At 41.5% G+C, this 27,061-nt stretch overlaps 2 protein-coding genes across 6 annotated transcripts in view; one reads left to right on the top strand and one right to left on the bottom strand.

The window, feature by feature from the left end:
• The window catches only part of lrba (LPS-responsive vesicle trafficking, beach and anchor containing), a 177,679-nt gene extending 173,535 nt beyond the window's left edge, over window positions 1-4,144 (top strand). For all 5 annotated transcript variants that reach the window (XM_063883718.1, XM_063883721.1, XM_063883719.1 and 2 more), the window contains exons 55-56: window positions 2,038-2,189; window positions 2,891-4,144. In XM_063883718.1, the coding sequence (XP_063739788.1) occupies window positions 2,038-2,189; window positions 2,891-2,981 (243 nt within the window). In that variant the 3' untranslated portion in view covers window positions 2,982-4,144. The remainder of the gene's footprint in view (window positions 1-2,037; window positions 2,190-2,890) is intronic.
• A 92-nt stretch (window positions 4,145-4,236) lies between these two features.
• Window positions 4,237-27,061, bottom strand: part of dclk2a (doublecortin-like kinase 2a) — a 36,997-nt gene continuing 14,172 nt past the window's right edge. The window contains 17 exon segments of the mRNA XM_063884608.1: window positions 4,237-6,831; window positions 6,833-6,904; window positions 6,906-7,178; window positions 10,133-10,246; window positions 10,378-10,458; window positions 11,462-11,558; window positions 11,749-11,826; window positions 12,209-12,342; window positions 12,424-12,570; window positions 12,654-12,773; window positions 13,157-13,214; window positions 14,500-14,605; window positions 15,417-15,504; window positions 17,200-17,294; window positions 18,483-18,533; window positions 18,993-19,091; window positions 21,056-21,158. Of these exon segments, the coding sequence (XP_063740678.1) occupies window positions 6,262-6,831; window positions 6,833-6,904; window positions 6,906-7,178; window positions 10,133-10,246; window positions 10,378-10,458; window positions 11,462-11,558; window positions 11,749-11,826; window positions 12,209-12,342; window positions 12,424-12,570; window positions 12,654-12,773; window positions 13,157-13,214; window positions 14,500-14,605; window positions 15,417-15,504; window positions 17,200-17,294; window positions 18,483-18,533; window positions 18,993-19,091; window positions 21,056-21,158 (2,286 nt within the window). The 3' untranslated portion in view covers window positions 4,237-6,261.

The raw sequence follows: 27,061 nt of genomic DNA, 5'->3' as shown, positions 1-27,061 counted from the left end.
TGATTTATAGAGTCTGTCTGCAGCCTCCTACCTGGCCTGGCTGACATGTCTGCCAGCGCTCCGGCCTCCTGCTGGGCTGCAGTAAGGTCATGGACTCCATTAGTACAAACACAGGTACATTAATATAACACAGTCCCTGGTAAACAGCTCTCATCTTCCTTCTTCCTTTTTATTGTGTAGTATTTCATCTGCTCAAGGAATGACTAGATGTGGCTGCTTATGAAAAAATGTGTATCAGATGTAAAGCTGCACTAGAGAAGAGCTTCATATTAACAGAGGATTAAATGACTGCAGGTAACGTTAGAGGGGCTGCTGGGAGAGCGGTTTAACGTCCTTCAGCTTATTGTTTTGATTTTATTGCACGCATCTTTACCATTTTGATTCACTCAGCTTTTTTCCAGCCACATCAGGCAATTGTTTAACTTTTCCTTTAATCAAAACGCAGACATACTGAGCAACTAGTTAAACAGTGAAGCATTTACAGCTAAGGAGACGGTAACAGCAAAGAAGAGCAAAGCTTTTGAGCGAATATTGGATTTACATTCATCAGCTGGACGTTAGAACTACTCCCACTTGTATGCTGGTTGTGTAAACACAGTCCTTTGTTAGCATGTTTACCATGTTCAGTTGATATGATGTGTCAGTTTTGTGACTTTTTCTTCTTCTGCTGCCCCCAAGTGGCTTAAAATTGTATTACTGCTTTACGATTTGTTGTGACGGGTATGATGGATCATATCATTCTTATGTACTCATTTGCTCTGTACTTCAGTTTAAGTGCATTGATCATGATTGGCTGAGTTGAGCAACATCTTTATTGTTGTTGTCAGATTAACTCTGAATGTTGATACATAAGACAATTACAGTACACACAAAACAGACCCACCCCACACAAATCAGACTCAGTCATGCTCCATTCCCAGCCTTCCTGAGGAGGGTCTAACACAGCGATTAGGCCGGGTTGATTCTCAAGGCCTCCCACCAGAGAGCAGCGCGAAACTGCATCTTTGTGTGTCTTGTTTTGTTTCCCTGTGTGTGCGTGAGTGCAAGTGTTGTGGCCATCTTAAGTGCGTGCGTAATGAGAATGAGAAACAGAGCTAATTTCATTTCCAGTGTGGTGGGAAATTCCTCAAAGACTTTCTATACAACACATTTAGCTAATTTAGGCTGCTTCTCTTTCCATGCACTGTGTATCGCTCTTGAAGGGTTATTTATCTTTTCCTTACCAAGTCAAGTTCCTGCAAATGACTTGAGTTTTTCCATTCAATGTGAGTCTGATTCAACACACATGCTGCTGATGATTGAAGCGTCTCCTGCTGAATCACTGCAGAGCGGACACGACCAAATTCTGTGTCATAAAAGCCACAAACGAGAAGGGCTCTGAATTAGTGTCACTTGCTGCTTTTAGAACTCACATTCTGCCTCGTCATTTCATCGACTACGGTTACTCTCTGATTGATGCTCCTGACTCCTCCAGTTTGAGCCTCCACTATGCACTGCGCTCTTAATAGACTCCAACACAAGAATTGATTTGTGTATGCCAGATCCCCGGGGGAACCATTCAGCTGTTACAGTTTGCAGGAAAAGCAGATGAGACGAGTAAATCTCCCAGCCTCACTGTGGGGAGCCATCTTTGTTGCCAGTCAGGGTCTGTGTACAGAAAGCCCCTCAGGAGGGCTGCGCTGACCTGGGATCTTTTGTGGGATCACATGACCTCGCTGTATGAGCTTTACCCTGACATAAAGAGATAAACTGGTCCCAGACCTCCAGTCCTATTCTGAGACTATTCATGCATGTGGTTCCAGAGTGAAGAGCTTTGCTGCGAGGGTTTTATTTTAAGCATTTAAGGACAGGTAACAGATGATCAAAGGCAGGATATGAACTCTTCTCAAACTGTTTGCAATGGAAAACTACATCAAATGTGATTTATTATAAAAAGCTGTAATGCTTGGAATGTACCAAAACCAGAAAACGAACAGGCAACTCTCACGCTCATTAAAAAGTTATTAATAAAGTCATCTTTTCTCCTCTCTCTCTCAGGCCATGTACCTCAGTCGAGACGGCCAGTATCTGCTGACGGGAGGCGATGGAGGCGTAGTGTCCGTCTGGCAGGTCCACGACTTCAAACAGCTGTTCACATACCCCGGCTGTGACGCAGGAATCCGCTCTATGACCATGTCGCATGACCAAAGGTAACACACGAACACACACGCACACACACACACACACACACACACACACACACACACACACACACACACACACACACTATAAAGCCTGGCCAACAGTAGATTCCTAAAACCGTTACAAGCTCAATATTTAAGACTACAAATACTGTAGATTTAGATGAGTTATTTTTTAAGAATTTTGTAGTAGTAAGTAAAATTAGTAGTAGTTAAAATAATCCATCTAAACATATTTATATACATAGTTTTTTTTCAGAATAACCCCAACCCTTGGTTATATTTATACTCATATATTTACTCTAAGATAATATTTGCCTGGCTCTCATTAAACAATACCTTCCTACAGCACTTTTTAGGTGAAGCAACATATCTCTAAGCTAAAAAGTAAAAGTAACAACTCCACTGAGTCAAAACGGTATGAAAGTCTGAATATGACTGAAGTCAGGGTCAAAAACATTTGAGCAAAATGTACTTGATGTATTTATTTAGGACTGAAATGATTAATTAATTAGTCCATCCACGGAAGAGCTATCATTGAAAATGTTAGTTATTGATTCACATTGTACAGGTAGAACGTTTCACCTCTCCCTACACACTAAACACTTTTACATTTGGCTCACTTTTGCATTCGAGATGCCTCAAATTAAATAAAAAAGATCACTTGCACACAAACAAACCTCATGCTGTTCCCTCCTGACTGCTCTCAGGTGCATCATCACTGGCATGTCATCTGGAAGCATCGTGCTCTTCTACAACGACTTCAACAGATGGCACCACGAGTACCAGACCCGGTACTGAGTGTGAACTTTTCTGTCTGTACCCTGAATGTATCTTAATGAAAGAAAAAAAACTGTCCTGTTAAGGTTAAAGAATGAAACTATTTTTAAAAAGGGCATTGCTATATTTTGTAGATCAGATAGAAACTTTCATATAAATCACAGGGTGGGGGTTATGTTACTGTACGGTTAAAAACAAATCTATTTTTAGCTGTAAGAGTCTATTTTCATCTCCTCCGGAAAACTAAGGCGGGATTTGTTGGGAGCTAGTGAGAACCTTTTCTCTTTACTTAAAAATCCAAATATTTGTGTACTTTAGGGTGAGTGATTATCTTTCTTTCTGTAGGTGTGTATGTGGGGAATAATTATTAAGCTATTATTCACGTTTTAACTTCTGTTTTGGCCGTTAATGTTTGAGTAAATAATAAATGTATTGGATAGAAGGATAAACAAAGAGGGAATATACATAAATATATATAAATATCTATATATTCTGTTTAAATGTATGTCCTCCATATTTAAAATCTCCATTTCCTCCGTACCTCTGTGCTTGCTAAGAGATTGTGCATGGCTCACTACTCATATAAAACATATCTGTGCCGATGTATCACTTCTTTAGTTAATACTGTCTCAACTTCCCATCCAGTGATGTTAAAGATGAGCTTTATGTAGAGCAGGATGTCAGGAAACCATGTCCAGGAGTTTGTTTGGATATTTCTTTCCTCAATGACTGAATAAGCAAAGAGTGAATCTTTTTTTTTTTCTAAAATGGGAATCTTGATAATTGTTTGTGAAAGCCTGAGTAATGAGAGATCACTAAAATCATCTCATATCATGTTTAAAGTCCCCTTTGAGTCATGTCTCCAGAGCAGCTAACAGCAGAGTGAGACGCTTAATGACCGGAAGGACTTCTCTCTTTCATTCTCCTTTTCATCACAGGATGAGTGATTATGTTCAGATGTGATTCAGCACTAACATGGCAGATTCCTTTGGTCTTCACTAAATGAAACGGCCACTTGTATCCTTTAGATTTCGGGGGAACATTCCTTTAAAGTTGCGCTTTGATGTGGTTTGAATCTACAGTTATATGAGAGCTACTGTTATCTATCAACCAACATCTTTTTGCAATAATTTGAGTGTTTTGTGTGCTGAGTTCTGACAATAAAATGGAATTTTATAACTTGAGTCGTCCTCTGTCTGTGTGTATTTCTCACCTGGAAGACTGCATAGCACCCTCTAGTGGCCAACAGACACACACACATATTCACAAACATCAGTCAATTTGAAGTCTTTATTGCATTTTTTGCCTTTGTTCTGTTTCAAAACAGTGGGACATTAAAAGCAGCCACTCATCGCCTCATAAAAACCATTACTCCAGTTTGACACAGATGAGAAACCTGTTTTTAAAACTGCCTTTTCATACAAATGTTTCCCTTTACAAACGGCATATGAAAATCTACCTTTACCTACATATACATAAGAGGAAGCTAAATGTACCAACTTCACTGTGTGTGTGTGTGTGTGTGTGTGTGTGTGTGTGTGTGTGTGTGTGTGTGTGTGTGTGTGTGTGTGTGTGTGTGTGTGTGTGTCTTACAGTAAGGGTATGCATGCAGCTGGGGGTCCTGAAGCGATACAGAGGAGTTAGCCCTACTAACATCAGCTGGGAAAAGCTGTGCAGTTTAACACAGGAACACAAAAACACTTAACTTAAACCAGTAACCCCCATTGTTCAGCCCGGTTGGTTTTGATGAAGGCATCATTAAGTCGTGAGCTGTTAGCAAGTGGTCAGGCACAACCGTCACCTTGACAACACATTCATTCATAAATCCAACAAATCAGAATCTAGTGTGCGAGTAGTTTGAAAAAACCGGGTTGACTTATTTAAATTCAGAGCAGCGCTGTCTGTTAGAGTTATATAAACTGGTGAACAAGCATCGTCTCTGTGCAGTGTTTAACTTTTAGCAAAGCATTTAGTTTTGAAAGCCCCAGATTATTAGGAAATAAATGCTATATATGGTTTTATGTCAATTTGATGGCCATTTAATGCTCAGACACACCTGGGCAATACACACCTTCAAGTTTCAGGTGGACAAATAAAGTTCTTCACATTATGTACAACTACAGTGTTCACATGAAATAATACAAACGGCATGATTTAGCGTTGGTGCACAAATTAAGTTTCTAAATTGACTTCTGAGAAAAAAAGCGAGACATACTGGTAGAAGCATTTTCAGCTTTATCTGGACATGAGTTGTTTTTATATATATATACGTTTCTCTGAAATACAGGTACAGCTCTGACTTATGCATTTGAGGTGGAGAGTTTTATTTGTATCAATATTATTGAAAATGACATTTCCATGTTGTGTCCCAGTAGATAATCAGCAGATGTCCCTACAAATAATCTATATTATTAAAATGATCTTGCAGGCCCCACTAACAAAAATCCTCCACTGCACTGTGATGGTGACATACATCTCATAGTTTATAATATCTGGGGGGTCACAAGATAAACCTGAGGGGTTGGGAGATGGTGAGCAGGTTTGGAAAGCAACAACACATCTTTATTTTCTATCCTGATATTTACTTTTTGCAGGATAAATCGTTTTCAGTCCTTGAAATGTATTCAGACAGAAATAATTTGAATCTTTGGTTGGGATGAAACTCATAACAAGGGGTCATTCACACATGTAGGTGTGCAATGAAGGTCAGTAACATCTGCGGACAGACAGTTTTACTAACTCCATTTTAGTAATCTGGTAGGTTTTACCTTCATTTTATCAACCCTCTGTAATGTATACAGCAACACTTCATAGGAAAAGCTGCGGTTACCATCGGGGGATTTATGGTCAGAGAACTGATAGTGGGTTACACTACAGGACGCTAGGCTAGCATGTTTGATATGCTAAAATACTTTAATGTAGTATTACTCTACTGTCTCTGCTAAATCAAACGTGTGGTGTTCATGAACAGCTATTCACAAAAGAGCCAGAGGAAAGTGAAACTGGGATAATGACAAATAAACGAAATCATTCACATTAAGGTTACACAGTAAAGCACTTCTAAACACAAACCACTCAGTTTCATTCAGCTCATTCCCTTTCTCCTCATCCTCCATTAATAAATACAGATATATATACAATCACTTACACACTCCCAGAGAACCTTGTGTCTCTGAGTCGGATAAGAGGGACAGAGAAAGGGACACAGCAGTCACTGGCTCAGTTTACAGCTACTGGAGATGCTCCATGTTTACTGACACATGGAAAGGAGTGAGGGGTGACATCGGCTACAGAGTTACGTTTAAATCTCTATCACCTCCTCAGCAGGTATAGGGCTCAGGGAGGGAGGCTCAGCGGGAGAGGGAGGGGATGTTGATCTGGGAGGTGTGGATGGAGGAGAGGGAAACAGGGTTGGATGCATGGGAGACGGGGAGGAAGGCTCTTGTCTGGTTGGGGAAGAGAAAGGGAATAAAATGACCTGTTTGATGGGGGAGACGGGAGAGGGGGAGGATTGTTTAGTGGGAGAGGAAGAGAGGGATGTTGCCTCTTTGGTAGGAGAGGAGGAAGGGACTCGTTTGGTGGGAGATGAGGGAGAAAGAGAGGCTGATTTGGTGGGAGAGGAAGAGGGAGAAGCTTGTTTGGTGGGAGATGAGGGAGAAACAGAGGCTGCTTTAGTGGGAGAAGTAGAAGCCAGTCTGATGGGAGAAGAGGCTGGTTTGTAGGAAGAAGAGACAGGAAGGGAGGATGGTTTGTTGGGAGATGATGGGGAAGGGCAGGAGACGGGTGAGGAGGGAGTGTTGCAGGTGAACAGATCAGGAGGGCCAGAGGGTGAGGGAGTTCCAAGAGAGCAGCCGGGAGCAGCAGAGGGGGGATGTGCTTATCTCAGGATCAGAAGAAACAGGGAACATTTCTTTTGAGGGAGAAGAGGGGATATTATTGGACCCCTACAGGAGCAGAGGGAGGGAAATCAGCTCCCTCAGTCTGGGACAGAGAAAAAGGAGGGTTAAAGAGGGAGGCAGCATCAGGCACAGCAGCGGTGTTTGGTGCTTTGACACGAGCAGGCGTGGAGGGTTTGTTTTTTTTGGCGGGTGATGCCTGTTTGGTGGGAGACACTGGTCCTGTCTTGGTTGGAGAGGCTGGTGACGGAGGACATGCCAGAGTCTGAGGCCGCGGACGACGGGAGGTGAGCTGCAGGGTCTCCTTATCTAAAGCTGTGCTCTGAGAAAACAGACAGACAGATTATCAGCTTGATACTTATGAAGCAAGAAGCTCTCACAACACCAATCATATCAGAAAGAGATATTGAGGGTCTACACTCTCCAGGTCTAAACTGACTCTAATTGGTTTCTATTTGATATTTATTTCAGATCTTATATATAGTAGGTTAAATTGTTGGAGGACCCTGGAATTTAAGATTTGAATTGCCAAAATTAAACTGTAGCTATTTTTCATATAACAATTAAGCTATCTAAACTCAAATCTATTGAAGCTCTTGCAGTGATAATGGCTTACTGTTTTCTTTTTACTCCTACAATCATTAACTGCTGACCCAGTCTTGTATTTGATAATGATTTCTATGAATGAACAACACACACACAATGAGACGAGCTAATGGAAATGGACAACAATAACTGAAAGATGATTAAACAAAAAGTCATGATTATATCCGCACAGTAGACTGACCCCATAGGGAGGGAAATCAGATCATCACTGCTAATCTATGTGCAGAGGAAGGGCAAATGAGAAACTTTTACTTTTGAACACTTTGTGCGTTTGTATCGGATACAGCCAATTATGGTCTTCTCAAATGGGACATAAAAGCAGAAAATATTTAGTTCTCATTTGCCCTTGTGCTGCTGAGTCTGAGCAGCAGAACGGAGGAGGCGTAGCGTTCAGTGTTAGTACATACCATTGCCTTGGAGCTAATTCTGAGGGGCGTAATGCAGGGAGAGGGGAGAAGCAAAAAGGGACAGAGACTAGTCTTACTCACAGCTTCACAAAACAAAGTCAACACAACAAGCAAGACGGCCCAGTGCACAGGTGTTGTTCCAGCTCAGTGTGCTAACTCAGATCGTTGAATCAGAATTTACTTTGGCCTAAATGACCGTTTGCTTTTGGAGGACTGAGCTGGAACAAACTGTGAGACTTTCTGTAAATCAGGCAGAGACCTGTGTCTGTTAGTGCAAAGCTATATTTACATACCACTCAGTAGAAAGCAGTGTTAAAGTTTGAGTTGTGTGTTGAATAATCTAGTTTTAAAAGATAAGACTGGCAATATTCTTTTCTGAAAGTCAACAAAACCTAAAAGACTAAAACCAACAAGGATGTGTTGTTGCATTTTAGCCCAAATAGCTCCAAAAAGGTATTGAAAAATATTCATGAGCCACTGTTGTACTGTATGTTCAGTAAACATGAGCACTCAAGTTTACTTTTGCCATCCTACGAACACCAGGCTGCTATAAATGCTTGCTATAGCACCAAATATACAAAAATACCCTTTGGATAATATTCCCTGGCAAATATCTTATTCATTTGCTTCTGTTTGAGAAATGTTTTGCTGAAAACTTGCTTAGCATTTTGAAAATGATTGAGCCTTTTAAAAAGTGGAACTTAATATTTATGGCCCATTTTTTATAGTTTCACAGCTTCCATAGAAACCTATTGACTATTAGCTGAGATGAACAGAACGTAGATGGACTAACTTATGGTCTTTGGATAGGATTTGTTGACAAGTAAGACATAGAATAATGTCAGGCTTGTCCTTTAAAAAGCAGGGGAATCTTGTATCTGAGGCAATACAGCCACATTGGTTTGCATCCATCTCTGCCAAATACACTCCAGAATAAAGCTGGCTCAGTTCTTATGTTCTCCACAGGGTGGCGGCAGAGTACCACTAATATGAAACTCTGCTCAGCAACCAATTAAGGCTTTGTGGACCCACAGGAAGTGGGTTTATATAAAGCTATTTCAGATTAGATGACAAACAAACGATGAGTGGCAGAGAGTGAGGCAAATAAAAAGCTGCCCTTGTGTTAGCACTGTAAACATGCTCATCGTCCTTCTCAACGACAATGTGATTAATAAACACATCCTTCAAAACACAGAGGATTATTTTCACATCCCATCAAAGTTTTGTGATCGATACAAATGGAATGAAATGAAAACGAAGGAGCAGAAACAGTGTGAAAACAGTCAGGAGGGGTAAATCCAGGACAGAGCGAGGGTTAGCCAGATCCACATCAGCTGGTTATTGAGAGCGGTTACTGCAGCTGGCGGGGCGGGAGGGAGGGAGGAGCGGAGCAGGGCAGGGGCCTGAGAAAGAAACAGGAAGGAAGGGAAAGGGAGGGGGGACGGAGAGTCTTTATAGATGAAGGGAAGTGGGTGAAGGGAAGGGCGATGCTGGAAAGGAAGGAGGGAGCAGGAGGATGGGAGGGGTATGAAGTGTGTACCCGGCTCTCAGCTCCAGGCGTCCCCTTTGGTCCTGGGTCGGGTGTGAGGAAGGGGTGAGGAGGAGGGAGGAGGAAGAGGATGGAGAGGAGGAGGAGGAGGGGCCAAGGCCAGGGCCCGCGTTTACATCTCAAACTGTCAAATGAGATTTACAACAAGATATGAGGCTCTTCGCAGCACAGATCAAATCAGATCTCTAATTGGACGTTACCCTTCCCCCACTTCCTGCTTTCAGACAGACAGACAGAAGAGAGAGGGCTGATGGGATGAGGAGTGGAGGAAACTGTACAACAGGAAATGATACACGTGAGGCTCGAGACGGACAGAAAGGAAGGATGTGACTCGTCTGCCCTGTCCAAGTTTTACCATCTTTCCCTCTCTAAAGTCTGACATGTTTACAGCAGCATCAGTTGTCTTTAGTGTCGGCCGATGATTGAGGTCAGATATTCTTGGCCCGCTGATTAAGTAGACGCAGGATTCATATAAAGTGGATCAAAGGAGCTCAATCTTCTGTATGTGGGTCAGACATTCACCACAGTGCAGTAAATGCTTGGAGACGGGCCAGACATGTTTGAAAAGCCTCATTAAATACTGTAAAACCTATGTTCACACTTCAATACTGCCAAGCACACAAACTCATGAATGAAAGGGAATGATTCTTTAAAAAGTGTGTAAAAAGAGTTCTGGTGTAAACTAAATCATTTTGAATGTGTTCAGGTGCTTACCATGATGACGGACACCGCGGCCGTGGTGTTGTTGTGATTAGGCGCAGAGTTAAAGTGCGTCTTCAGTTTACCTGTCACCTCCATCTTCATGTTGTTCTCCATGACAGCCTCGTTCTACATAAACACACACACACACACACACATAACATGCATTCAGGTTAAGTGGTGCCATCGTTTTCCACACATCTTAAGTTACAGATGCGGATGCTCTAGTTGTGTGAAAGACAAGCAGGGCTGTGAAGTACCGTGATCCAAGGGTGGGAGAGGATGTCCTGCGCTGTGTATCGAGCCTCAGCGTTCACCTGCAGCATCTTTCCAATCAGCTCCTGCAACACAACACAACACAGGTCAGGACATCAACACCAAACATACAAAAAGCAAAGGATGTCATGAAAGTAATTTTGAAAAGTCTTAGTAGAGGATTCCATAACATATTCACACAAAGTCTAAGCATAGTACTTAGAAAAAAGTCCAAGTATACCATATGAATGCCATATGAAGTCAAAGGTTCATAATAGAGTCATACAGTCTTGTACTATAGTAAGAAATATCATAGTATAGTATGTAACTGAAAAAGTCTTAGTACAGTATTACAATTAAAGATATAAAAAAGTCTTAATATGCCATAATATATTCATATACTTTAAGGTAATAGAATATCTGCTATGAAACTAGTAAAAAATATCATTGTATAGGATGTCATAAAAAAAGAAGACGATTCAAGTCTCATATTATAGTATTTAATACAAAAATAAAGGTCCATGAAAATGTTAAAATGTAATGTAGTCTGTTATGGTTTGGTTCGTTATAAAAAAAGTCCACCGTTCTCAAATGTGGTCGTGCACAGCTACATATGTGTGTAGTTTCCTGCTGTGATGTGTGTGAGTGTGCACCTGTCTGCAGTGACCGGTCGCTGTACCAGCACGTGTAATAGCCGTGGGTTTAATTAGCAGTTAGCTTTCGCATGCTGAGCGGGCTGTCACTTTAATACATGACATTAATTTAGAGGGTCGGAGGGTTTCTGTGTCATTCTGCAGACAGCAGCCATTAGTCATTAACCCCTTACCACTCAACACTGTTTCACTGGGTGGAGGACAGGGAACATTGAGGGTTAGATTTAGTCAACAGTACATTCCACATAGAAGTGTTTTACATCATCCTTAAACTGCAAACATGAACATTCATTTGAAGGTAGCTCAGCATTGGGTGTTTTTCAGGTCAGAAATCATTGGGTTTTGGTTAGGCGTCTAGAACACGATGATCAAAGTGTATCATCGCCATCTTTTTTTTTTACATTGTGCAGGGCATTTGTGTTTATGTGGGGCTAACCTTGGCTGAGTCAGTGATGTTGTCCCAGTAAGGGCTGGGGAACTCCAGTCGCCCCAGAAGGATCTGGTCAAACAGATCCTCTTGCATGTTATTCTCACTACACGGGGAAGACACACACAAGCACAGAAATGAATAACATAACACTCAGAACACATGGCATTTTGAAAAACAGCACTGTATTGCACTGTGCAAAATAATAATAGATAGCCACACCTACGCTTTAATATGTTAGAATGCACACAACTAAAATAAGCTCTAATACCTCATCATGATATGAATTGAAGTACCTTCTAAATGGAGGGAAACCACACAGGAGGATGTAGGTGATGACACCTGCAGCCCAGATATCCACCTTCAGACCATAACTGTGGGAAGAGAGCAGAGACAGGGAAGGGAAACCATTTGTATTATGCCATTGGACGAGGAATACAGTAGATTGCTGAGTTTACATTAAAGTGTTTAAAACAATTCAACCGTTTGACATTATGCAAACACAAAGTTTTCAGTGTACAGTACTATTATGGAAGTGATTATACCACAACAACCTGATGTGCATAATATACCAATCTCCCTCCGATCATCTGTGGATAATTACAACACATCGAATATCTGATTTGGTATATTGGTTTAAATGGAAACATCTGTTCCATTTACAACAGTAGACGAGTAAAACAGAAACGTCTCTCTGTAATGAACTCTTCCATGGTGTAATCCCTCACACAGTCTCCTCCCAAAGATGTATCTTACCCAGACTCTGAGATGATTTCTGGAGCCACATATGTAGGAGTTCCACACACTGTGTATAAAGGTCCTTCCACCACCGTGGCCAGGCCAAAATCCCCCAGCTTCAATGACTTGGTGCCATCTGGATACTCAAACACCTAAAAAGAAATACATGCTCAGTTAAATCCCACTAAACAGCTGGATTTGTATGGAGGTAACTAATGAGTGTGAAAGTATACCAGCAGGTTCTCTGGCTTGATATCTCTGTGGACGATGTTGGAGCTGTGCAGGTACTTCAGAGCTCCAGCCAGGTTGTACACCATCACTGTGGCGTCTCTCTCTGTGTACTTGGCCGAGGAGGTGATGGAGTCAAATAAATCCCCGCCCTGTACCAACATTAACAGACATTAAAGATGATACCCGACCGAGAAATGAGGACCTTGCATTGACATTGCATCCTCTACCGCACCTTCACCAGCTCCATCACCAGGTAGAGTTCAGAGGGAGTGTCCACCTCCTCTATCAACATGATGATGTTGGGGTGCTTCACCCTCCGCAGCACTGCGACCTCATTCTCTATGAGGTGCTCCTGGAAACACACCAAGACAAATACTTCCAGTTACTTTATGCTCCAGTGGACAGGATGTACACTGAGCCGGTGTATGCTACTAAAAAAGAGGCTGCATTGTTGACTGAATCGGAATCCATGTCAAGGGTATGTGATTCAGTGTGTGTCATTGCCGGTGAAAGTGTGAAGATAATATGAGTTGGGTGATGAATAAAACATTACCAGCCTAATTGAACTGTGTGGGATAAGAGGATCAGAGACACACAGGCCACACTGCGGTGTGTGTGGGTGTTAATAATGCAAAGTGAAACACAGGAACCTTACAAGTGCATGTACAGTATGGGTCTGAAAGCAATACACACTAAGACGAGACAAAAGAAATGTGAGAAGTAAAAGGGTGAAACCTTTCCAGTGCACTTGGCCTTGTCGATGATCTTCAGAGCAAACTCTTTTCCGGTGGACCTGAACAGAAACAGTGCAATTAGTAGCAACATAAAAACAGCACTAAAGCTGCAACAATATCTATAACTCAAATCAAGTGGTCGCAGGAGAGCCTCAGTGAGTCAGCAGGAGCAGCGCTGCAGTTATTGGAAAGGTATGTTAGCTGCACGAGCCAAGTGTATACTACGAGCAGAGAAACAGGCAGGCCCAACGACACTTACTCACGGAGTAACTCAACAACAGGATGAGGAACAGCGTTTCACGACCCTGTCAGGTCAAGGGTTTCAGGTTTGCCTCTCCTGCTATCAGTGATACTGGAGAGGTCAGAGTTAGCTCTCTACCGGTAACCACACCAAACAGTGAGCTCATGGTGGACGGACACACTCTGAGTATATTACTACACCACTGCAGAGAGATGAGGAGTTAATCTCCTGGAGGTGTGTAGTAACACTTTAAAGAATCTAAGGCTGTTTAAAAGCAGGCTCCACACATGTAACATCAATGTTTATTAACAATCTGACGGACGGACAGAGGCCTCAACTCTAAAGTACCCTTGTAGTGCTTTGACAGCTAGTTTTGCCACGGAGCAATTTCTTTTAAGAGCGAGTCTGTTTTTTGTTTCTCCTGCTTTCTAAAACACACATGATTCTCTATAGACATGTTGTAATTGACACAATACTCCAATAATCCATCACTGATAACAATGTTTAGCAGTGTACCAACAGAGAAGAGGACATGTGGATTGACTTTAGAAATGGATGTTTAAAAATAACACACAATCTGAGCGTATTTAGAGGTTCATTTACCTTTTGAAACAGTTCAGCTCTCAAACAAATAGAGATGTATTCACGAACATGTGACTGAACTAATAGGGCTAATAGAATATCTGGATCACATTCAGAACATTGGCTTTGTAAATGTTTGTTTCTGAATAAGGACATCATCTCAGAGCCTCACTGATACACACAATGTATTTTAAAAAAGTAAAACTGGATTAAAAGGGACTCTTCAGGGAACCTCTCAGCTCTTTCTGGAAGGTCCATCAGATTTGTATTATCACACACTTCACACGCCTTCTCTTCATCACCCCCCCCCCCCCCCCCCCTGTCTGCCTGGGTATGACTCAGAGATTTAAAGGCTAATCACCGCTGGGTTTAATCTGTGGGATGTTCCTGATTTCACACTGCCTGTCATTAGGATGTTAAAACCCTGATGGAGCAGTAATCACACATGAGGCGCGTCTCATTAAGTCGGGGGCCTGCGATCATGCAGACTGTGTGAGTGTGAGTTAATGTGTTTCACCTACCTCTCCACACACTCTTTGACCACAGCGAAGTTCCCATCTCCGATGACCTTCCCAATCTTGTATTTGTCAGATATGGCAGGGGCAGCCGGGTAGCCATTCCCATTAACTGCAGAGGAGAGACAGGGATTACGACAGGCAACACAAGAGCCTTTCTTATTTAATAAAACTAACTGAGCTCTGGCAGAAACTCAACCAGCTTTCAGCCTGAGTTAGGGGACTACACACCGCAGCAGAACAATACACAGGCATCAGCATACACACAGACATCTCAAATAGTCCATTGGCATTTAGTGAAGAGAGCAGCAATATTATGTCTTCACCCCACACCTAAATCATTTAGATAAGTATCTGCTAACACAGCACTGTGATATTTCACTGCTATCCTTCACACAAGGCCTGGATTTCATCTCTTTGTTGCGTAAGCTAATTGTAAAATATGAGAATCATTTTGTCTTGACAGTAAATGTCATTTCTACATTATAGAGGGAGAAGAAGTCCATGCAAAAGTCTCTCAGTTGGCAGATCAGCTGAATGACTCAGAGAGAAGAGGAGCGGACGGGGGAGGAGAGGAGGAAAAGAGAAATGAGAAGAGGACGACAGAGGAGAAGAAAGGAGACAAGAGAGGAGACCAGAGAAGAGAGGACGATACAGGAGAGGAAGAGACAAGAGAGGAGACAAGAGAAGAGAGGACAATACAGGAGAGGAAGAGACAAGAGAGGAGACAAGAGAAGAGAGGACGATACAGGAGAGGAAGAGACAAGAGATGAGACAAGAGAAGAGAGGACGATAGAGGAGAGGAAGAGACAAGAGAGGAGACAAGAGAAGAGAGGACAATAGAGAAGAGAAGGAGGAGAGGAGAGAAGAGGAGTGGATGATAGAGGAGAGAAGAGAGGAAGGAGAGCAAGGAGAGGACGTACCCTCTGGACTGAGTGGATTGTTTTGCTCCTGATGGTTGTTCACTGAGCCATTTGCATTTGAAGACGGGGTGTGATGTGTTGGAGGGATCTGCAGGATACCAGAAGAAACAAAAATAGAGTCCTCAAACTAACCCACACACAAACATCACTATGGCAACCGAAGGCTTTTAAAGCATCCACAGAACTGGCTGTACACGGAGAAAACATAGGCCTGGTATTATTGTTGAGTCACTTTTTCGTGGCTTTGAATGATGGCATTGTGTACATGAATAGAGAGACTAAAACCATAAATTAAACCCAAGATATTTAATTTCTCAAGCTACACAAGTGTTATACTTCATTTGTGTCTTTACATGTATGTTAAATGTTCTTTTTTATTCCTAACTAGAAAAACAAACTGAGCATGCAGCTCACACACGTGACTCATTTTTAACAATAACACCTATGTATAAGTGCTAGAGTAAATGCATTATATGAATTGTGAATGAGGGCTATATTTAGTTTGCCCTTCAAAGTGTACAAGGTGCCGGAGATATTGAAACAGATTATCCTCCTCCATTATCCGCTTCTCATCACTGCACATGAAACCGTTATGGCTCGCAATAAATGATTCATTTCTTAAGAGCGTCATTTCTGCAGCAGTGGCATTTCAGCATCTTATGGATACATATACTTTTTTATAAATGTCAGCCATAAATGCAGCATTAAAAAAAGACCAGTTATCTTTGACATGATGTTGACTGTACCTTACTGCACCATGATTATCTAACAGTAAGGATATATTATTTAGTTTAAAGGAGTAGCCCTCTGGACTAAAGAGGAATTGAGCACTGTGAAGGTCTCTTTTAAAACTGGATACATAAAAAAGCTTTTTTCTCTAATAAATAACTTCTTCTGGTGGCTTTAGTTTACCTGATGACTTGCAGAGTGAGCAGCTCTGTCATTGGCATCCTGGGGCTCCCTCATTTATTTATTTTGTTCAAAAAATATTCCTCTACTCTGACTCTTGGCCAGTGAATTTGAAAGCTGTCAGTAAGTCATATAAATCTCATACCCAGCCATTAATGTGGACGGATAAGTCTCTGGGTGTAGAGTTTATAGGACGTTTGCCAGCTGGCAGCAGCAGATAGAAACTAGTTTGGGACTAACATGCAGCTTACTGAAGAATTCATCAATAACTCACATTAGCATGTCTGACCAAAAATAAATCATAGAGCTGCAGCACAGGGCAACAGGGACACAGATCTGCAGGTCACTCATGGCTGTCTGAGTCTGAGACTTTATGACTTCACTTCTCGTGGAATTTTGTGGTGTGTACGACGATACAATGCATCCTTATACCCCACCTTACACTCTTCATTTATGCGTCTCGTCCAAGCTTCAAATTCACAATAAGATTTATGATGCCTAACTTGATTTACTATGAGTCAGTAGTCCAGCACTTTACAAAGTGAGTTATTACAGCTATGATGGTAAGGGTTGGACATTTATGAGAACAGATGCTGGCTGAAGATCAACCTTAAAAAATTAACTCTAACCTGTGGGGGTTTTGACCATTAGTAGTACTTTTAACTGGTTGGTTGAGGAGTTGCTCCCCATACAAACAGTAGCAAGAAGTAGATAAGGTCAAGTGAGGCCTTTTGACAGTTTTGTTAATATGAATGAATACCTATAGTTTGTACTTTAAAGACCACATAGTGCACGGTAAAGAGACGTTTTAATGCAGCTTAATGTTGTTGGTGTCTGTATATGATCCTTGCTGGAACAGACAGATGTATCTTACCTTGAAACTGGGGCTGGTTCGGGGGCTGGTGGGAGACGGATAGGACGACTTGGTGGACTTTGGAGTTGAGATCTGACTGACGGACATACCGTTTACTATGTGGAGAAAAAAAAAGGAAGGAAAAATGCAAGAGCAGGGGAAAGAATATGAATGTGAGTACAGGTGTAATTTTCACATGGTTTATACACACGTGTTTATAGAAATGCTTGCCATTGACTTAGCTTGGTTTTGGCTACCAGGTAGCCTTTGGTATTTTTCATTTAATCTTAAAAAAGGAAATCTGGATTTATCCAAATGTGGAAGAGCTCTCTGTAATAATATTTAACACATATCCTGTAATATACTTTAGTGTGTAGCACCAAGATCAGAGGCACGCAGCTTTTATTGTTGTGTGATTCATTCTCTAAGGAACGGATTATTTCTGCCTTCCTCTCTCTCTTGGTTTCTGGCACGACTGCAGAGAAAAAATGCGTTAAGTTTAACTCAAAGTCTCTCCTGCAGAAACCCCGCTGAGCTGAGGAAATAATTTCACACTGCCTACAGGCTGCGTCTCTGTACTACTGTTTCAGAGTTTTATTTCATTGTACAATCACTTAGAGGGCTTCTCTTTCTCACTTCACTCTCCCCCGGGTATTTATCTTGTATGGTAATGGAGCTTTTGAAGCACGTTGGGGATATCTCAAACACAACATTAGCTTTTAATGTTTCAAAAGTACAGTTCTTCAGCTGGAGAGGCTTGTGATTTCACTGTTCAAGGAAAGCAGGTTTTAATAACAGAGCCTGGGAGTGAGTTTAATCATTGCAGGGCTCTGAATCAGTGGATTCTGCAGTAACGGGATTATAAATAAGATACATGAGTATAATACAGGGCATTCCAAAGAACCAAAGGGATGGAAATAATGAAAGAAATCAAGCCCAAAGAAAAGTAACATCTTATATAATAAAGGATGAAGATATTTTAATAGTGTGTGGTTAAAAATGTCACTGAAGTATCTCACCTCAATTACAATAACACTGGTATAAATACCTGTACCAATGGTAGAAAATATAATAAATAGATGGACCAAGCCACTCTTATATCCTTACAACTGTTAGGGTTACACATCAACACTGACTCGAGTTCAGACTTAAACCACAAAAGTCAGACTTTATCCACAAGAGAAGAAGGGAATGCTAAAGCTCTAAGAAGCTAATTTGTTTTACTGTGTACCCTCATTACCAGAGGACATGGATATAGCAGGTGTGAGATAAAGCAAACTGTGTGGCACCATCATGAGCCTCACCTGGGGATTTGACTGGAGACGGGCTGGTGGAGAAGTGGACAGCTTGCCTTGCTGCATTATCAAACGCAAAAACAGACAGAACAAATAATAGTCAGGCAGACAGGATAGGAACATTACCACACATTTTCAAATGGTTTGAACTAACCAAGGACAAACTGAGATTGCAGACTGGCAACACTGAAATAACCTCTCAACCAGCCTCTACGTCAGTTAAGAGAACACTGATTACCCAGCAGAATGTCACCATCTCTCAGTGCACCACACAAAGTGCTAAGTCATTCTGTCACAGCTGATGGATCAGGATGAGGCTGCTAAATAAAAAGAGCTATCACTCAGTCTGTCAGACAGCAATGACCTTACAGTGCTCCTCTGTCATCATATCTTTTTTAAGGGGGTTGTTAAACACACAAAGTAATCATTTGCAAGACTTGACTTTACAGATTGTCTGCTTACGAGTTAGTATCTCGTCTATGCTAGAGCTAATCCACACAGTTTCTATGCGTGTCGTACCTGCACCAGGGGACTTGCTGCGTCGTGAGGGTCCGGGGCTCTTGACCGTCCGGTTGGGAGTTGCAGAGCGGGTGTGCGACGTCTTTATCACTCTGCATTCTGCGAAGGACGAAACACTCAGGGTCACCATCGCATATATTAACCTTCCCTTTACATAAACCTGTTCTTTCTGATGCAGAATTATGACCAAAAAGCTGCAGTACCAGGGATACGACCCTGAGAAACTTATTGGTGTCGCATGATTATATGAATGCAGGTCACGCTTGAATATGCAGACAGAGAAGCAGCAAAGAAAACTTTTTCTGGCATAGCAGATTAAAAAAGCAGATATTAGGTTTCTAGTTAAAGGTTTAAGCTAAATCAGAATTTCCAAACTGTTATTTTGATCAGGGCTAGTTATTATTTTTAATGTTTTGACACCAATGCAACGTTTTTGCTACCAATCCCTTCTGAACTGAGCAGCTATACAATACATTGTTAATATTTCATGAAAAACAACTTGGAACAAGGGCAGGCAAGCAACATTAAGCTACTCAGAAAATGACTTATTGGCCATAACAAGCCAGGCAGCTCTGATCCTTATTTTTACATTTCCTTAAAGGAATTACAATGATGTATTTTTAAATACTTCCAATTGTGGATTTTAGTGATATTTAGTTCAAAGTTGATTTTCAACTGGTCTGACGTTAGATTATTCTGTAGCAAAACAGTTACACAGCTTAGGTTTATATCTGGAAGTTATCACAACAATTTAGTTTTGTTGGTGTTTGGTGCATTCTGCATCTGTTGTATGTAGAGCATATGTTGTAAAGTAGCGTGTGGTGAACATGTCAGTGTTGCGTTAATGAGGGCGGGGGCGGTGAGAGGCATAATTTAATGGCACACACATGAAGGAAAACACGCCCACAGAAGCACACCCACAGTGCGTTTCTAATGTGTTCCCCATGCTATTTATCAACAGATCCAGTTTTCACCGACTGATTAAAAGGCTCTAAATATGGTTCACTACCTAGTATGGTGTATACAACCCATCAACTAAATTTGTTTCTAGGGCAACCCCTGAAGTGAGGATATTTATCTCGATGAGGTGATTGAGCTGAGAACATAACAATTTATTTATAGTTCTGTCATTTTTTAGCTTTTTTATTAATTTTGTGCCTTTTTATTTGATCCATTGCACACAGCATTTTCCACTTCTTTGTTTCAACAGTACAATGTGTTCAGGACACGTTGCACAAGAAAGAGGAGTTCCTGTCCCTTTTGCAGAGAGTTAGGGTACGGTGTGCCATTTTTGTTCCTTTAAAGATCTAATTCTTAAAAGTGGAGCATAGGAGTTTAAGTGGGACAGAAGCTCCAAACTATCTCTGAATACGACTCATGCACCATCAATCTTCCTCAGCAACAGTGAACACAGTGTGTGTGTGTGTGTGTGTGTGTGTGTGTGTGTGTGTGTGTGTGTGTGTGTGTGTGTGTGTGTGTGTGTGTGTGTGTGTGTGTGTGTGTGTGTGTGTGAGGATATGCCTCCCTGTTGTTAGCTAACCTGAAAAAACAACACAAAAACTTAACGGGATGTCAATACTCTGGACTGTTACTATAATAAACTCCTTTTCCTTTCCGAGAGGTTGTCCTGTGTACATAGCTCTGATAGGGACTAGATCTGCTGGTTTAAAGAGGTCATACAGTATGCTGCCCTGTGCTTTTGAAGTCTGTTTTTTAAAGATACAATGGTGATTTCCATCAGGCGATTTGTATAATACTATGCAAATACATAAGCTGACTTTCCAATACATTTATAATAAACAAAAAAAATTGATAAGAGAATTATATAAGTAAAGAATACAACAAACACAAAAACCTAATTTCCTGCTGCAAACTTCCTAAAAGAAAAGAGTATTGAAAGCAGTGAGTGATGCATGGTGAGGAAGGATACCGAGGCAAACACAAAAGCACACACACACACGCACACGCACGCACGCGCGCACACACACACACACACACACACACACAGATGTTTAGTTAGTCTTAGTCAAGCCTACCAGTCATAAAGGCTGTGGAAGCCTTACCACTCTGATCCAAAAGGAAGTCGTCCTGCGCATAGCGGTGTTTCTCCGGGCCGCACGCTATAAACACATCATCGTCTCCAAAGAAGTCCTGCAGGCAGATAATCTGGAGGAAGAGAGGAGAAGTGAAAAAGATGGATAATACTTAGAGAGGAATACTACTTTTTATGATACCTAAAGCCTAGAGAAAGTAAGGTAATAATGGGATACTTTAAACATTGTTTGCTTGTGTATAACCTGATCAGACTCATTTTGAGACATAGAGGTCCTTAAGATAACGCAACACGATCCTACTGAATGTTTCGCATTACTCTACTGACAGTTGGTGGCTGGCATGTATGTAAAATTTCAAATATTTACAAAGCTTAGCATATGTTGTCGGTTAAGGGGGTCATCTGAGAAGCGCACGAACGACTCGTTGGTCTGGGTGGGAGACTGTTATTAAATAGTTATTTGATTGGGAACAACTAAAGCTATTCACTTTAGCTTCTTTCATACAGTAAGACACGGTTGATGTAGTTCGATAATCTAGTGTTCCTTAAAAAAGATGACATGATGCTCCTGCCTTTCATTCTACTTTACATGTTTTAGGTGCATCTTTTTTTAATATATCAAACAATGTCTCATGCTCATTGAAATAGGCCAACTAAAATCAGTGTGTAGGATGTGTGTTGTACGGTAAGGTTGTGACTTGTAAATGTGTATGTGTCGAGTCAACAGCACAGAGAGAGGGAGCGCAACAACAGGACAAGGTCAAAACACCCTGACACCCCGAATACTGCATAGTCAATGCAGCGTCATGGGAAAGCAGTACAGTGTGTGTGTGTGTGCTGCAGGGCGATCTGTCTTGCTCTTTCTATTCTGTCTCAATGTGATTGTGATTTTGTCTGCAGCTCAGAGCACTTTTCCTTTTACACCCATCAGCCACCCGTGGAGACAGAAACATGAGTTACTTTTAAACTATGGTGAGTTATGCCTACACATGTACACACACAGATTATCCCTCCGTTGCTGTAGGTGGACAAGTAGGCGGAGAAAGGAGAAATAGATCCATTCATCATCTCATCCTTCATCACACACGATTGCACCCACACAAAAGAGCCCCCACACACTGCCATGTATACTGTATGTACTGTATACATGCAAACACACACACACACACACACACACACACACACACACACACACACACACACACACACACACACACACACACACACACACACACACACACACACACACACACACACACACACACACACACACACACACACACACACACACACACACACACACACACACACACACACGTGAAACAAGAGTATGGAGGAGGAGAGCAAGATGGCAAAAGATTGTGGGCAGATGGATTCTCTGGGGGAGATTTGGGGGCAGACTCAGTGGGTTGCAGTTGCGTGTGTGTGTGTGTGCATGTGCCTGTGTTTCTGGGTGTTTCTGTGCGTGTGTTTGTGTGTCAGTTGGTATCACAAAAACTGTGGTGGTCAGGAAATGCTAAATTACGACTACAGAGCATAAACAATCTCCACAGTAGAAACAAGAGTCCGAGGCAACAAGAAAACAGGAGAGTGGAGTAGGGGTGTGACATCTGACAACAAAAATAGTAATGAACATTAAAAAACACCAAAAACGACCATTACATTAGGCCTGAGGTACACATTCATTAATAATGAATAACACACTTCACATGACACTTCTGCAGGTCCTACGTTCAGACAGCATCCATAAAAAATGAAACAGGAAGCCGTATCCATAACATGCTCATGAATAATCAATAAACGCCCTTCCTGGCCTTCATATGGCCTTTTTGTCTAATCATCTGGTGGCGTCTTTACATGGCAACAAATACAAATGATCAGTGGAAGTAGATCAGGAGTTGAGCTGTGGTGAGTATCAAAAGGTTTGACATAGCTTGAATACTATAGATGCCATTCCTTGGATGAGCTCTCCCTCTGGAATCTGGCAGCTGATAGCCACACCATACTGTCAGGGCACAGGTGTTAGAATCACCATGGCAACAGTGCATAGGGACAGTCCGGTGAAGGTGTCAAAAATGGACTCTGGTGTAGTGAAGGATGATATGTCCCTCTGACCTCTGACCTTTATCCACACACTGCTTCCTCTGGTGTGCACACAGCATCATGTTCACACTGTGCAGCATTCTTTTCATTCACTTGATGGGCTGCGTTGTTAAGAAGCACGCTGGTCGTTTGTTAGAGGACAATGTGACACCGCATGACAGAGGACTGCTGAAGTGAGCATTGTCCCCTGGCAGGAAATCTACCGTGGTAACATCTGCCATCAGAGACCGACACCTCAAACATGGAGACATACGCTTCTTTGCTTTAAATGCAAAGATGTATACACATTTTTACTTTTGTCATTTAAATAAAGCGCTGCTGCCAGCAACCAGTTAGCCTAGCTTAGCCCAAAGACTGGAAACTATGGCAAACAGGTAGCCTGTCTCGGTCCAACTGTTACAAAATTGGACTACCTGCAACTCTAAAGCTCACCTGTTGTTTAATCATTGAAACATTTAGCTTGAAAAAATAATGTTTCCATTTTACAAGGCGTTATGTGCCAGGCTATTTGTTGGCAAGGCACCATACCTTCCTACAGTTTGTCTTGGTTGCATGGCAACAGCTTAGGGATAAAAAAAGAGTACATGAATCCCCATCACACGATAAAATGTTGTTTTTTATACTGATGGAGTCAGATTAGCAGTTTCACCCTCCTGTCCTATAGTCTTTCTGCTACGCTAAGCTAGGCTAACCATTCCCTGGTGGCAGATTCAAATTTAAGGGACACTAGAGTGGTTTTAATTTAGCTAGTAAACTGTCAATAAGAAGAAAAAAGAAACAATACAAAACATTGCCCAAATGTCATGTGACGCTGTCAACACGCTAAGCTCTGCATTTTCATTTCTGCACCTAAAAAAGCAAATTGACTGAAATCACTTCTCGTTTATTTTAATTGCTGATGCCGCAGTACATGCTTGTCCCAACACCAGCTGAGGCAACAGGCTTATTCTGGAGAACAGAAATGAACAGCTAGAATATTATATATCTTGGTTGAGAGAGCCCCTGGCTGTGATCTAATTTACTTTCACCTCTACACACACCTCTCTCACTGCAAGGCTTCACTGCTGTGGCCTGTGATAAAGTATATTCCAGCCAGCCGGCGATGCCCAGGGGAAGGCAGTGAAATTGAGACAAATGTCTGAAAAGCCCCAGGTTCAAAAGATAAGAACTATTTTGAACGTTTTTAGATGCAAACCGCACTATTTACAATAACCTGATTAGGAAGACTGTATGTACCTGAATAAAGAAGAATGCTTTGGATAAAATGTGTTGTTTGATTCCCCGTCTAATAAAGTTAAGCATCAACAAATGTGCAGCAGATCTTTTGGATAAAGTAAAAAGGATAGTATGAATGTCAGATCGTATTATCCATGTTTCTTCTTGCTCTTGTCAACCACGGCCAACATGAACAGCCATTGGCACTCCATCACAAGTGCTGCCCTGCTAGGGCTTGTCTCGGCCAATCAGTGAAGTGTTATGTTTGCAGGGTCCTGTCATTGGCTGGTTGACGTGTCTTGAGGCTATGCTGAAGTTTGCCCTCTGAGATGTAACAACCCCCCCCCCCCCTTCTCTTGTATGTCTGGTCTCTTGCTTTCACCATCAGTCTGTGTCCTCTGTGTAGCCTGCTGTACTTTCTGCCCTGCCACGCTTGGCAACAGAGGACCTACGTACAGGCAGAGGGCTTTTAGTATGAGTGAAAGTGTCAAAAGAAATCAATATATTTGACGTGAATCTGAATTGTTTTCAAAAAATAAAAATGGGCAGTAGGTTGTAACAAAAATACTTGTGCGATTTAGATTTTCAAAACATCTACTATTCAAATATATTCAAAACATCAACAATGTAGTTTAACTGTACAGTGGTATTGAGTGGGTGGGAATTGCCTTCTTTTGCTCCTACAGTAAGTCAGGGCTTTGTTCCAAAACGAAATGTCACACATCAGCAGGTGGTGAAAAATCAGGGCAGTGGAAAAGGCTGTGAATGGCTAAACAAGAAACACCCAAGAAAGTAAAGGCTCTCTTTCAGGCTGACGGGACAATAATCACAGTAATCATTGGGTACCATCAACCCCTTTTACCTCCAAACCTCTCATTGTTGCTCATCACACTGAGCCAAATGAGCAAGAGGGAAAGAAGGTGGTTTGAGTCCTGAAGGAAAGACAATAAAAATATCTGCCTCTGGGAAGGTCACCCTACACAGCACTCCTGCTGACACAAAGGAATTCACCTTTTATGATATCTAGCATTATTGAATTACTCTTGGTTGATGTTATAGAGTAAGCCAGATTTGTTTAAATTATATGACAATAAACCCCAATGTCCCCAACTATTCTCCAATGAAAGTAGCTAGCAGCACTAGCTCCAAAGGTTTAGGGCATTAATACGGCATTGAAGGGTCTAGTCTGCTGCATCTAAAGAAAGCAGCAGCAGAAGTTGCTAAATAAGGTGAGAAAGTCACAATATTGCAACACTGACTGCCCGTCCTTTTATGCCTTTCTCAAAAGACAGAAGGTTATCAGGTAGATAGCAAATCTACAGTCCTGTGAAAGACATATAAGCTAGCCTTTTTTTTTGTCAGAGCATATGATTTATTGTATTTCTCTCTGGATGTTAAGCAAATGAAAAAACAAATATCCTACATTAGTTTACCCACTCATGCTTCAACTCTTAAGACTATCCAGATAGCTAAATACCTATAAAATTCACCAGGGTGATGCTTAAGCTAAATCCAAACAGGTAATTAACCCTGTTTGAACTCTTACAAACAGACCGGGGCTGCTTCCTGAGACTGTTTAATTCCTTTGGATCAGAGGAGTAAATCTCAGACTTGTAAGAGCCAATAAAAGGTGGCGGCGGCACAAAAAGGAGCATTGAGAAATCTAACACCATCTTTAATACGTCACTACTCTGGATTCACTACATTGTTATGTTCTCTAAAACATTCAACAGCAACCACACGGGAAAAGAACCAACAACAAAGCTCAGTGAAGGCGTTGAAGAAGAAACATGAAGAAGCATGTTTCCGTAGGGTTGTCATAAACAGGATTTCATTAATTCATAAGAGTCACTTTATTTTAATACACTGAGGGCTACAGACCAATGGAGCGTAACTTTAAGTTGGCAGTTTTCCTTCATTTGTTATCCAATTTATGGAAACTCAAGGCAATCCAGTCTCCCTCACATCCGCCACTAGCTGGTTGGCCTATCACATATTTCTCTGCTGTCTGGCCCTCGCTCTCCTCCGAGACATATTCACACACAGAAGAAGAGAGACATTACTGTACATAACCTCGAGCTTTCTGAATGTACACAAGCGCTGAGCTCTTTATACTCTAATGGAGCTGTGCAAGTAGGAATGAGTGGGAGTAGAAACCAAAACATGCACACACAACTTTAGCCCAAATGAGCCTCAGTAGATTACTCCTTTCATTTAGACAGCGCGACTTGCTGTATTGCTGAGGTGCTAAGGGATCCACAAGAGATGCATAAAAATGTTGTTTTTGTTACCAATTAACATGACACTCAGTCTCCAATTAAAATCTACAATATTGCAGCACTTAATAAGGGGCTAGAAGGCAATACATGCTCAAAATATAATATAGCTGTTCCACAACAAGTCTCCAATTTTTATCTTTTTATGTTATATGTTCTTGTTTATATTTGTACTGTGGGACTGCCAGAAACGGTATTTCAATTTTCTGTATGTATAACACATGTGGAAACTTTGACAATAAAGTGGACTTTAACTTGACTTTGACAATGATCTACATGAATATCTCTTGGAGTGTAAAATGTATATCATGTTTGCAATATGAAAAAAAAACTGACTATTAACATAAATATCAAAACTCCTAAACTAGGAATTACACCTCATGGAATCTAATCATTAGATGCTGTTCAAAGCGCAAAGGGAT

This window comes from Eleginops maclovinus, chromosome 5 (assembly GCF_036324505.1).
Source record: "Eleginops maclovinus isolate JMC-PN-2008 ecotype Puerto Natales chromosome 5, JC_Emac_rtc_rv5, whole genome shotgun sequence".
Taxonomy (NCBI): Eukaryota; Metazoa; Chordata; class Actinopteri; order Perciformes; family Eleginopidae; genus Eleginops; species Eleginops maclovinus.
This window is presented reverse-complemented; position numbering and strand designations above follow the sequence as displayed.